Source organism: Anabas testudineus, chromosome 6, assembly GCF_900324465.2.
Source record: "Anabas testudineus chromosome 6, fAnaTes1.2, whole genome shotgun sequence".
In the NCBI taxonomy this organism is placed as follows: domain Eukaryota; kingdom Metazoa; phylum Chordata; class Actinopteri; order Anabantiformes; family Anabantidae; genus Anabas; species Anabas testudineus.
The window spans coordinates 24,520,196-24,534,178 of NC_046615.1; the positions used below are offsets into that span (position 1 = coordinate 24,520,196).

At 39.6% G+C, this 13,983-nt stretch overlaps 1 protein-coding gene across 1 annotated transcript in view; it reads right to left on the minus strand.

Annotated features, from left to right (window-relative positions):
• The window catches only part of LOC113165759 (ankyrin repeat domain-containing protein SOWAHC-like), a 30,794-nt gene extending 24,779 nt beyond the window's left edge, over positions 1 to 6,015 (minus strand). The window contains exons 1-3 of the mRNA XM_026365469.1: positions 5,988 to 6,015; positions 5,485 to 5,618; positions 2,063 to 2,260 (exon numbers count right to left, since the gene is read on the minus strand). Coding sequence (XP_026221254.1) covers positions 2,063 to 2,260; positions 5,485 to 5,618; positions 5,988 to 6,015 — 360 coding nt within the window. The remainder of the gene's footprint in view (positions 1 to 2,062; positions 2,261 to 5,484; positions 5,619 to 5,987) is intronic.
• Between the last annotated feature and the right edge of the window lie 7,968 nt (positions 6,016 to 13,983).

Consider the following 13,983-nt stretch of genomic DNA (forward strand, 5'->3'; position numbering starts at 1 on the left):
CGTGAGCAACAAAACAAAAACAAACCCACACACAGGTGAAGGGGGAATCGTAACACCAAACCAAATCAAGTTGTTGGGAGATTCAGAAAGAGATGCTGCCAACGTTGTACAAATAAATAAAAGAATAAAATAAAACCTTTTTAATTGTTACTAAACTGAGAATCACATTCTCATATTATCACTCAGCTGTCGACTGCAGAAAGCAGCTTGGTAATAAACTGAAGTCGTGTTACTGACTTCTGTAACTCTTCTCTCTATAAAACACATTTAACACATTAATGCATCAGTAACAATTATTATAGTCAAAATGAGTAGTTTTACCTTCACAGATTTAAATCTATTCTACTGATTATACTTTGAATAAGCAACATTTGGAACTTCTACTCTCCCTCATCACTACTTTTACTGAACTAAAACCACTGGTAATAAATACAATGCAAAAATAAACTTCTTGTACTACTACATACTGTAAAGGTACTAATTACTCTAACAGTTCATTTCATATGTTCGCTGTGTGAGTTGTGAACGTAGAAACAATTTCTCATTACAATAAGGCAGAAACCACTTCCCCTTTAATTACACGTCTCCAATCAGAGCTCAGACGCACCGAGTGTGTCTCAAATGAAATGTTCCTCAACAGTCCAGTGAGACGGAGAGAAATGTATTAAAGACTCTGATGAAGTCTGCTCCACTGACGCATGACTAAGCTTTATTACTTAAGGGGAGTCCTGACTCCTTAATCTTGCTCCAGTGTGATGAAGCGAGTTCCCTCTTAGTTATTATTTTATTATGACAAATGATTATTTCCTCACACCCCCTGCAGTGAGTCCGTGTTTCCTAAATGTCATGTTTTGATTTCATGAATCAAAATGATGAAATAAATCATCTGTGACTTTTAGGAGAATCTTTTCTGACGTGTTTGTTTTGGTTGGTGCTCAGTGTGGTGGTGCCCCACCCCTCTATCTAACATCCCCAGACAGTGGGAGGATCTTTGGGTTGTCTTTTGGCCTTTTGGCTTTTTGCATCATTTGGGACTCGTGTCTCTTTATCATCCTGGGTGTCTGTCCATTGTAGAGCTTCTCTTTGACCTCCTCTGAGTGTTGACGTCTTACAGAGGTCGGACTCCGGGGCCTGAGAGGTCGGGGCCCCTGCGCCTGTGCCCAGTAGGTCCGCTCAATAATCTATCTGTGTTCAGGTGTGAAGCTACTAGAGCAATATGGGAACGGGAACTCGAGCAGCACCAACAACACAGGAAGAACAATCCCCCCAGAGGCGTAAGGAATGAAAACTCCTGCACACATTTACATTTTAATTGAGATTTTCCGACAATCGTGTTTTGCCAACGGATGAATTCAGACCGGGCTTTGAGTCAGAGGGGACATTTAATGAGAGCGGAGACAGATAACGGCGTTGCCGGTATGTGCACTTAGTCTCCGTCTTTTGGGAGAAAGAGCGCTTCTCTCCCCCCGACAACCTCTGCCTTATGTAATCTGCCCTCTCATTCACCGCTCTGCTGTACGATTGTTTGAGAAATGAAAGATCTATTTTGGAGCGGCGGCGCTGTGAAAAGCGCTGCAGCGTGGCCCTTGTTGTCAGAGCCCACAGGGGTCACCGGAGGTCAAGGGAATTATGATTACGCTGCATTCGAAGGGCTCATTCGACGGGCTCCATATTCCCCCGAGCGACCCCTCCACAAAGAGCCTTTTTGGCTGATGATGAGTGTTTTGTTAAGAGGGGACTATCACTGTTGTTCAGATCACGAGGTTCATCTCGACAAGATGAGGGTCAGGTTTCGATTTTCTCTTTCTAGAGGAGCTGACAGGTTGTATGAATGTGCTTTCAGATCATTTCCACACTTACGAGAGCAGCGTTTGAGTGTTTACTGGAGACCGCTCTGGTTGAAATATCACACCGACACAGGACCACTCTGTAGCTACAGGTCGTCTCAGGTTGTCTTGATCAAACAGCTGATGTAGAATCTTTACTAGACACATCTCTGTTTTCCTGCATGACACTAAACGGCACCCGAGGCATAAAACTGGTGGATTTGTGTTTCACTCACCCTCCTGGAGACGGTTGGCTCGCTGGACAGAGATAAGGAGTCGCTCCTCAGAGACAGGAGGTCGGAGCAGGTTGTGTCTCCTGGGCCTGGGCTGGAGCTCAGACTGAGATCTTCTGACACCAGGTCTGCTGGACTCCGAGGCTCTGCTGGTTCTTCTGGACTCACTGGCGGCCTGATCAGCGCAGCTAAATATGGCTGCTGATAAAACACACAAACGACAGTAAAGACGACGCTAACTATTCATTGATTCATCTCATGTCAAAGAAAAATCAAAGTTGAGAAAACGATTCACTGTCCAGAGCTAAATGCCGTCCCTCTTCGTAACACGGTCACAAACCTGTGGTATGAATCTGTCTGACTGGGAACAGGAAGTGTCCTCACACAAACACAACAGAAACCGTCAGTTACCAGGTCCGCGTCTCGCCAGCTGTAGTTCGTCTTCACGCGTTAAACCCAACCAACGCGCTGTCTGAGCCTGTTGAGCACAATTAGGCCGTGGCTGGCAGCAGACACGAGCAGCAGCAGTTTAACATCTCAGAAAGCTGCGGTTGTCCTCTCAATGTTTGGGACTGGAGTCCCAGAGGAGCTAATTATGTCTCCAGTCTCTACTGTCCCTGCTACTCACACACATGCGCCACACATTTCATTTGGATTTCAGCTAAATTATTTCAAGTGCTACATCACTTTCACTGTAAATAATAATGACACTGCTTTGCACTTCAGAGCCTTTAGATCAGTTGTAATCATCACATGCAGGCCTCAGGTTTACACGGCTCTGCGTGCTCAGTGTCACCGAGGTTTGAGGCACAGATGGAGACAAACGATGCTGAATGAAGGTGGTGAACATTTTCTAGTTAGCTCCTGTGGAACCACTCAACACAACAGTTTTAACAGTAAAACTATTTAAAGGGGATTTCTTTTCCTAAACAGCAGCTATGTGACAAAAAGTTCCGTTCTGTCCCTTTAAGAGATGATGTCCGTTCAGATCAGTGTCTGAGACCCAATAAAAAGCAAAACCTCTGACACATTCTTAAAAATTCAATTAGGTTCTATTCACTGACCAATATTACAATTAAAAAGAAGAAGAAACACATTATTTATCTGGACATTATTTATCTATTATTATTTCTATGGTAAAGTCCAGAAATCCTGGATCTGTTGCAGGAAAAGGTTTTTACAAAGGAGGAAATCCTTCATATTCACATGTACCTTCTGCACACAGCTGATTGAAAACAAGGAAGAACAACAGAAGAAACAGCTCCAAGAATTATCAGGGACGTCTTTCAGGTTTTCATGGACAGTAAATGTCCAGTGTTTAATGAGCGGCTGCTGTGCGGAAAGAGAGGACAGATCTGCACATCATACACTGTACATACATGTTATTAACGCGCAGTAAACGCCAGGCATGTCCTCCTCCTTTAGGACCTCCTGCTGTGTGTGACTCCACCATTTATTATATATGTATAGAAGCTGACAAACGCAGAGGCTGAACTTTCAGAATCAGAGACTCACAGGTAACAGGACTTCACCTGTGTGTGCAAACAGTCCACTTTAACTGGCTGTGAATTGAATCAGGCTCCTCAATGTCTCAGAGTCTGTGTTCTTACAGAGAACCCCACCCCCCCTCCCCACAGGACACGTGATGATTTAAGTGGACCACTCCAACCATGTGGATTCAGTAGTTTTCGCTGTGATGCTAATAACAGCAGAAAATGGAGGGTTAAACCTGATAAGGTGCTGAAGCCCCCCCCCCTCGCCTGGATTGGCATCTCCCCATTCCCCATGCAGCGGAGCGCGTATCCCCCGGTGAACACTCAGGCCTGTAAATTGTTTATCAGACTCTAATGCAGGAGCCTAATCCTATTTGCATTCATATTAGTTCCCCGTATCACCATCTGAGGGAATTACTTATTTGAATTCTTCTGAGGGGTAAATAACTTTATGCATGATATCGGTATCTCCATAATTCACATCAGTGAAGTCAATTTGGTTTAAGTGCTCCTCCGCTGCGTAGCTTCTGAGGAAACGTATTTGGGAGGCGGTTTGGATCTCATGTACACATGAGGGCGGGAAATGGAAGTGTGTCAGAGAAGAGCTGAGAGTGCTCAGAGGAAGGTTTAACAGTCAGTCCTGTTTACCCCCCACCCCCAACAGAATCAGCTGAAATAGTTTTCAACACAAACGGATCATTAACACCTTCATGAACTGCATCTCTGGAACCCTGGATCAGAAGAGTCCCAGTCACACAACCTCACACTGTAACGGTCACAAAGCTGCTTGTGATCCACTGCCGCAGGTTATTGTCACTTCTAGTGCAACAACATTTAGTTACATGTCTAATAACAGTCAGTCAGGATGAGCAGTAGTAGCTGTGTTACGGTCGAGGCAGATGGGCCAACCACCCTAAGCCTGGTTCTGCTGGAGGTTTTCTTTCTTCTCCACTGTTGCCTAAAGCTTGCTCAATTAGATTGTTGGGTTTTCTATATCATCTTTTATATAATTATACTCTATAAGGTCTTAAACCTTAAACACTCTAAAGTTCTTCGAGATGACTTCTGTTGTGAATTGGCGCTATACAAATAAAATTGAATTTAATTTAATTAACGAGTGCACCTGAACGCACCGAGCAATGAACGGTGTGTGTGAGTTCAGTTCAGCTCGGTGATGGAAAATGGAGGGTTTCCTAAAGTGAAGACCAAGCTCTGCAATGAGTTGAACTATAAATACACTAAATAGTAGAGTATTCTGTAAAGAAAGTTATTTCTTCCTGTAAAAACACCAAATGTTTCCTGGTTCCAGTTTCTCTACTCTGCTGTCACATTAATAATAAACTGAGGATGTAATCTACAGTACAGCCGTTTTTCTGCAGTGAGTACTTTTACTTAACTATGATTTTAAATGCAGTGTTTTCACAGTAATATTACTAAGGTGAAGGATCTAAAAAGTACAAGTAGTAAAACCACACTGGTTCATTCTGAATCAGTCACTACCTGATTATTGAAGACTCTAATCTTTGCAGCTCTAACGTGAAGAGTTGAAATTCTCCGACTTTCAGTGACATCGGTAGGAGAAGAGCGAGGTGAATTAAAATGCACAACGCTGCAGATGAAAAGGCATCGTCATCATTCCAAACACATACGAATATTTAAAAAACTGATGAACAAATCCATTATTGAAAACGTCTTAAATCCACGATGTGGACGTGTGAAACTAGACCAGAACTCCGAAACCCGCAAGATAGATGAAGAGAAGCTGTCAGAGATGCAGCTTTGAACCTGATCACAGACAACGTTTAAACAAAGAACAAAGAAAGAGCTACCTGAGGAAACAAAGGCGCCGAGGAAGACGAGGACATGAAGCTCATGAATATGAATGAGAGCCTGGTGTTATTTCCCATCAGGCCTTTCTGTCTCTACACTCACCTCCTCTGCCTGAGTGATCACCAGCGCCGGGACGCTGCCACCTGACTCCACAGCTTCATCCTGACTCGTTGCAGCAGACGCCAGGTGCTGATCTTTCTGATCCTGGTCAGAGCCAGCATGGTCCTGATGCGGATCTAAACAGAAGGAGGAACTCAGACTCAGCGACTTTAAATCCTAGACAGGAGCGTCTAGGATTTAAAGTCCACCCACCCCCATAAAAACAGTAAAACCAACGCTCTGTGTTGATGTCTTCGTTAATGTGATGATGATTCGTCCACGACAGGTTGTTCTGGAACACGTCAACTAGAAGAGAAGCAGCTCAACGACACCCTGCAGTTTTCTTTCCACCAAAATATGTGATCCTGCAGATCAACATGCAGTTTGTCTGACTGCAGTGTTACGGCAGTCGTTCTCTGACCGTCACCAAAGTGATTTTGTCCCTAACCGAACCACACAACCCACACCACACTGCATACTCATACTGTGATCGGGTTCACTACAACCTGTAACTGTGTTTGCAGTTCGGTGCATGACGGCAGGACTAGGTCATGAAACCCAGAACCTGGTTTAGCTCATTCTCTGAGGCACAGAGCTCCACAGTGTGTTTCTAACTGCACAGAGCATTGGACCCACGTTTACGAGCTCTGCCTCATGCTCACTTCCTCAGTTTGTTTGTCGCTCCTGTTGTTCAAACTTTGACCCTCGCAGACAGACCACACACTTGGGCCTCGTGTTGGGCGTCTCCGTGGTAACCGCCACCATGTCAAAATGTTAATGTGAGACATCATGATGACATCATCAGGTTTTACTGCAGTTTCATTGGTTGTTACACCTACATCACCTCCAGCAGCTGTATTGAAACCAGATCCCTGCACATTAGAAACGTCTTTTTTAGGAGAGGGGGTCCAGTGTGGACACAGGTTGTCCTTAGAATCAGTGCAGACGTGGTCTTAAGATTTTTCAGTTAACATTTTCAAAATACATTAAAAATGTTGAACTACCCATTAAACCTGCAGCTCGAATGTAAGATGGAAACCAAACACAACAAGTGTTTCCGGTTCTTTACTTCTCACCTCTGTCCACATCTGTTGGTCTCTGATACTCAGCTGAAACCAGCTGGTGAAGGTTGACTGGAGATGGATCTACTGGATCCTGGTCGCCTAAATGAAACCTCCAGCTGGTCCGGATATGGAGCTGGGTCACAGTGTTTCTGCTCTTTGGCAACTTCTTCATCTTGAATGTTATTATCATTGTCCTGACATCAACCTCATCCACATTACATTGATCCTGATTCTTCTTCCAGACCCCTGGGATTCTGGTTCGGTTCTGGTTCTTCTTGTATCACCTTGTGGAGGCTGTGATCTTCCTGAAATGTTGATCCATTATCTGGCTCTGAAATGAGATGTCCAACGTAAAAGACTCAGTGTTTTTCAATTATTTAAGTACCACATCACTAGATGGATGATACATTTACATGAACTTTTAATCCAAAGCGACTTACAGGTGAGGTACAAGGTACAAGGTGTACCTAATAATGTGGCCAGCGAGTGTGAGTGTGATTGACACAGAGCGCCTCCGGTATTGCTAGGCTACATTATTTCATTACCTTGTGTCTTTATTCTCATATACTTAGAAGTACATACTGTGTAAGGAACCACGAGCACAGCTTCAGTGCTGCAGCAGGAGTTACTACCAGCTTCACATCCAAATCACTGTCCCTACAGAAATTCATCATTGAAACAAACACACACGGCGCTGTAAACGTGCACCTGAGCTAATAAACGGCCCGTGTCGGCAAAATATGAGGGAGACTGAAAGCAGTTCAGGTCTCACCTGAACCTCTCACCAACCTCTACTGGACTTCTCTCACGTCAGTCTCCAGCCTTGAAATCACAAATGTTAGAAATTAACGTTAGTGATTTAGAGGTTTTAGGTTCATTTAGGTTTTCTGTTCCATGCTCTGTGTCTTTTTACACAAACTGTGATATTGTCCAGAATGTACCGTCTGACTCGTGTCTCACCGTCTTGCAGAGCAGAGTTAAAGTCTGTCCTATACGCATCTCCTATGAAACTAGTAGCAACTCTAAAGTATCTTCACTTCACAGCAACGTTCCAACACTTAACAGAGAAATCCCATGGGTGGTTATTATGTTTGAACACACATAATAAGGATTGCATTTCATACTCAGATGCCTAACTATTAAAAAGAGTGCTTTCCAATTAATTAAACACACTGTCTTTAAGTAACCTCTGGACATTTGGCCTGCGGGCTAAGCTAATTTATGAGGACAACAAACGCAGCGCTCCTTTCATTTGGAAAACCCTCACAAAAGAGTTGGTACCATGGAGAATAGGAGGAGAACTGCTCTGCAGATCTCACTGAAAATTCAGCTTGTACATGCAAATTGTTGACATAAGGTTTTGATATGATAAAACCACATTGCAGTGTCGTTTCGTGGGCAGGCCTACTGGGGTTATGAAAGAGTCATCTGAGCTTTTCCGAGCCATTACTTCATCCTGCAGGAGGCTCACGGTGTGTTTAATATCAGCCCTCTGGAGTATCATTACCAGCGGAGGAGAAGAAGAGGTATGTTCACCTCCGCCGCCATGGAGCGCTTTAAAGAAAGATGCTTAAAAAAGCGTGAAAATGCCATCCCTAATCTGCTCGACCCATCTGCAGAGAAGCAGCTTCACGTCGCAAATCGCTCGCTCCATTTCACCCGTCAGTGCAGTCAGGCTCATGATGAGCTTAGAGAGGCTCCTCAAGGAGAAGGTTTTCACATTACTCAGGTTTCATTAGTCAATATTCACTCAGCATCACAGTTTATATACTTACTCCTCAAGTCGGGCTCAGAACACCAAACTGCTGAGCAAATCTAATCGTGCTGTTTCCTCCCACAACAGAAGAAGAGGTTTCAGGAGAAGAAAACTACAGACAGTCTCAGTGTGAATGTTTATCTGCTAACCTGCACAGGGACCAGGAGCCCTACTCACAAAAGAGCCATTCAGTTCCTGGTGTGAGGACGAAGGTTTTCACATCCCGAGTTACTGAAACAGGAATCACTGTTAGTTTTCTAAACAGCGATGTGCAGGAGGTTTGGAGGGTGGATGGAGAGGCGAGGCAAAGGGGAGTTAGTTATAGGATTTTATCAGCAGGCACAGAGATATTAGAGATTAAGCAACATGTAACCAACCTGTTTTTCCTGTTTGGATCGACTGAAACTATTTACCAAGCAAACAACCAGCTGACTAATTAATGATGGGACAACGATCACTGGATGAGTTCCACTTTACAGAAGTAAAACACCAACTGACACAGGTTGGACAGGGTCTGCTGCTGCACACAGCTGCTGATAGTTTAGTAATTAGGATCAACAACAATTAATCAACGCAGCTTCTGACAGCACCGTCAGCTCGGCCTGTCGGCATGAAGGAGTCCTGCTCTTACCTGGAAATCTGGACAACTGGACCCTGCGGCAAGACTGTGTCCGGCCACAGAAGAGGAGTTCATCAGAAATACACAGGCCAATATGTGTGTCAGTCCCTTTCCCTGCAGAGACAACGTCTTCCCTCGTCACGCTCTGCTAATTATAGATCACAATCAGATTAGACGTGGAGCTGAGCTTAAACACTCACTGAGCTCACCTGAGGAGTCCACGTTAACGCCACTGAATACCAGCAGCTGACTGTGACAGCCTTACTGAGAAGGACGTGTTCTGTAGCTGTCTGCAGGTGAAGAAGTTAGAGAATCAAGGTGTGACACGGGAAACAGAACCAATGGGAGCGTGTGTGAAACATCCACATGTCTGGAAGGACGAGTCTGTCCTGACCATACTACTAATACTAGTAATAGTACTACTACTAATACTAGTAATAGTACTACTAATACTAATACTAGTAATAGTACTACTACTACTAATACTAGTAATACTACTACTACTACTAATACTAGTAATAGTACTACTACTACTACTACTAGTAATAGTACTACTACTACTAATACTAGTAATAGTACTACTACTACTAATACTAGTAATAGTACTACTACTACTAATACTAGTAATACTACTACTACTACTAATACTAGTAATACTACTACTACTAAATACTAGTAATAGTACTACTACTACTAATACTAGTAATAGTACTACTACTACTAATACTAGTAATACTACTACTACTACTACTAGTAATACTACTACTACCACTACTACTACATACTAGTAATACTACTACTAATACTAGTAATAGTACTACTACTACTAATACTAGTATACTACTACTACTACTACTAATACTAGTAATAGTACTACTACTACATACTAGTAATAGTACTACTACTACTACTAATACTAGTAATACTACTACTACTAATACTACTAAGACTACTACTACCACTACTACTACTAATACTAGTAATACTACTACTAATATACTAGTAATAGTACTACTACTACTAATACTAGTAATACTACTACTACTAGTAATACTACTACTACTACTAATACTAGTAATACTACTACTAATACTAGTAATAGTACTACTACTACTAATACTAGTAATAGTACTACTACTACTAATACTAGTAATACTACTACTACCACTACTACTACTAATACTAGTAATACTACTACTAATACTAGTAATAGTACTACTACTACTAATACTACGTAATACTACTACTACTACTACGAATACTAGTAACTACTACTACTAGTAATACTACTACTACGACTATACTAGTAAGACTACTACTAGTAGTAATACTACTAATACTAATACTAGTAATACTACTAGTAGTAGTAATACTACTACTACCACTACTACTACTAATACTAGTAATACTACTACTACTACTAATACTAGTAATACTACTACTACTACTACCACTACTACTACTAATACTAGTAATACTAGTATTGTATAAATACCATTATTAGAGGTGTTTTAATGCACTAAATATAAATAGTACTTCATTATTAGAGGTGTTAACAGTCCCAGTACTATCTCTAGTACTGCAGTTTAAATGTACTACATATAAATAGTACTTCATTATTAGAGGCATTAACAGTCCCAGTACTCTACTGTAGTACTGCAGTTTAAATATAAAATATAAATATACTTCATTATTAGAGGTGTTTAAATGCACTAAATATAAATAGTACTTCATTATAGAGGCGTTAACAGTCCCAGTACTCTACTGTGGTACTGCAGTTTAAATGCACTAAATATAAATAGTACTTCATTATTAGAGGCGTTCACAGTCCCAGTACTCTACTGTAGTACTGCAGTTTAAATGCACTAAATATAAATAGTACTTCATTATTAGAGGCGTTAACAGTCCCAGTACTCTACTGTAGTACTGCAGTTAAAATGTACTAAATATAAATAGTACTTCATTATTAGAGGCGTTCACAGTCCCAGTATTCTACTGTAGTACTGCAGTTTAAATGTACTAAATATAAATAGTACTTCATTATTAGAGGCGTTAACAGTCCCAGTACTCTACTGTAGTACTGCAGTTTAAATGTACTAAATATAAATAGTACTTCATTATCAGAGGTGTTTAAATGTACTAAATAATAATATACTACTTCATTATTAGAGGTGTTAACAGTCCCAGTACACTACTGTAGTACGGCAGTTTAAATGTACTAAATATAAATAGTACTTCATTATTAGAGGCGTTCACATTCCCAGTATCTACTGTAGTACTGCAGTTTAAATATACTAAATATAAATAGTACTTCATTATAGAGGCGTTAACAGTCCCAGTACCTACTGTAGTACTGCAGTTTAAATGTACTAAATAAAATAGTACTTCATTATTAGAGGCGTTAACAGTCCCAGTACTCTACTGTAGTACTGCAGTTTAAATGCACTAAATATAAATAGTACTTCATTATTAGAGGTGTTAAATCTACTAAATATAAATAGTACTTCATTATTAGAGGTGTTAACAGTCCCAGTACTCTACTGTAGTACTGCAGTTTAAATGTACTAAATATAAATAGTACTTCATTATTAAGGCGTTCACAGTCCCAGTACTCTACTGTAGTTCTGCAGTTTAAATGTACTAAATATAAATAGTACTTCATTATTAGAGGTGTTCACAGTCCCAGTACTCTACTGTAGTACTGCAGTTTAAATGTACTAAATATAAATAGTACTTCATTATTAGAGGTGTTTAAATGTACTAAATATAAATAGTACTTCATTATTAGAGGCGTTCACAGTCCCAGTACTCTACTGTAGTACTGCAGTTTAAATGTACTAAATATAATAGTACTTCATTATTAGAGGCGTTAACAGTCCCAGTACTCTACTGTAGTACTGCAGTTTAAATGCACTAAATATAAATAGTACTTCATTATTAGAGGTGTTCACAGTCCCAGTACTCTACTGTAGTACTGCAGTTTAAATGTACTAAATATAAATAGTACTTCATTGTTAGAGGTGTTAACAGTCCCAGTATTCTACTGTAGTACTGCAGTTTAAATATACTAAATATAAATAGTACTTCATTATTAGAGGTGTTTAAATGCACTAAATATAAATAGTACTTCATTAGTGAGGCGTTAAAGTCCCAGTACTCTACTGTAGTACTGCAGTTTAATATCTTAATAAATAGTACTTCATTATTAGAGGTGTTTAAATGCACTAAATATAAATAGTACTTCATTATTAGAGGCGTTAACAGTCCCAGTACTCTACTGTAGTACTGCAGTTTAAATATACTTAATATAAATAGTACTTCATTATTAGAGGCGTTAACAGTCCCAGTACTCTACTGTAGTACTGCAGTTTAAATGCACTAAATATAAATAGTACTTCATTATTAGAGGTGTTCACAGTCCGTACTCTACTGTAGTACTGCAGTTTAAATGTACTAAATATAAATAGTACTTCATTGTTAGAGGTGTTAACAGTCCCAGTATTCTACTGTAGTACTGCAGTTTAAATATACTAAATAATAGTACTTCATTATTAGAGGGTTTAAATGCACTAATATATAAATAGTACTTCATTATTAGAGGCGTTACAGTCCCAGTACTCTACTGTAGTACTGCAGTTTAAATATACTTAATATAATAGTACTTCATTATTAGAGGTGTTTAAATGCACTAAATATAAATAGTACTTCATTATTAGAGGTGTTAACAGTCCCGTACTCTACTGTAGTACTGCAGTTTAAATATACTTAATATAATAGTACTTCATTATTAGAGGTGTTAACAGTCCCAGTACTCTACTGTAGTACTGCAGTTTAAATATACTTAATATAAATAGTACTTCATTATTAGAGGCGTTAACTGTCCCAGTACTCTACTGTAGTTCTGCAGTTCAAATGCACGAAATATAATAGTACTTTCATTATTAGAGGTGTTTAAATCTACTAAATATAAAGTACTCATTGTTAGAGGTGTTAACAGTCCCTGTACTCTACTGTAGTACTGCAGTTTAAATGCACTAAATATAAATAGTACTTCATTATTAGAGGCGTTAACAGTCCCAGTACTCTACTGTAGTACTGCAGTTCAAATGTACTAAATATAAATAGTACTTCATTATTAGAGGTGTTTAAATGTACTAAATATAAATAGTACTTCATTGTTAGAGGTGTTAACAGTCCCAGTACTCTACTGTAGTACTGCAGTTTAAATGCACTAAATATAAAGAGTACTTCAATATTAGAGGTGTTCACAGTCCCAGTACTCTACTGTATACTGCAGTTTAAATGTACTAAATATAAATAGTACTTCATATTAGAGGTGTTCACAGTCCCAGTACTCTAGTGTAGTACTGCAGTTTAAATGTACTAAATATAAGTACTTCATATTAAGGTGTTCACAGTCCCAGTACTACTAGTGTAGTACTGCAGTTTAAATGTACTAAATATAAATAGTACTGCATTATTAGAGGTGTTTAAATCTACTAATATAAATAGTACTTCATTATTAGAGGCGTTCACAGTCCCAGTACTCTAGTGTAGCTGCAGTTTAAATGTACTAAATATAAATAGTACTTCATTATTAGAGGTGTTCACAGTCCCAGTACTCTGTAGTACTGCAGTTTAAATGTACTAAATAAATAGTACTTCATTATTAGAGGTGTTCACAGTCCAGTACTCTACGTAGTACTGCAGTTTAAATGTACTAAATATAATACTACTTCATATTAGAGGTGTTCACAGTCCAGTACTCTACTGTAGTACTGCAGTTTAAATGTACTAAATAAATAGTACTTCATTATTAGAGGTGTTCACAGTCCCAGTACTCTAGTGTAGTACTGCATGTTTAAATGTAATAATATAAATAGTACGTCATTAGAGAGGCGTTAACAGTCCCAGTACTCTAGTGTAGTACGCAGTTTAAATGCACTAAATATAAATAGTACTTCATTATTAGAGGTGTTTAAATCTACTAAATATAAATAGTACTTAATTATTAGAGGTGTTAACAGTCCCAGTACTCTACTGTAGTACTGCAGTTGAAATGT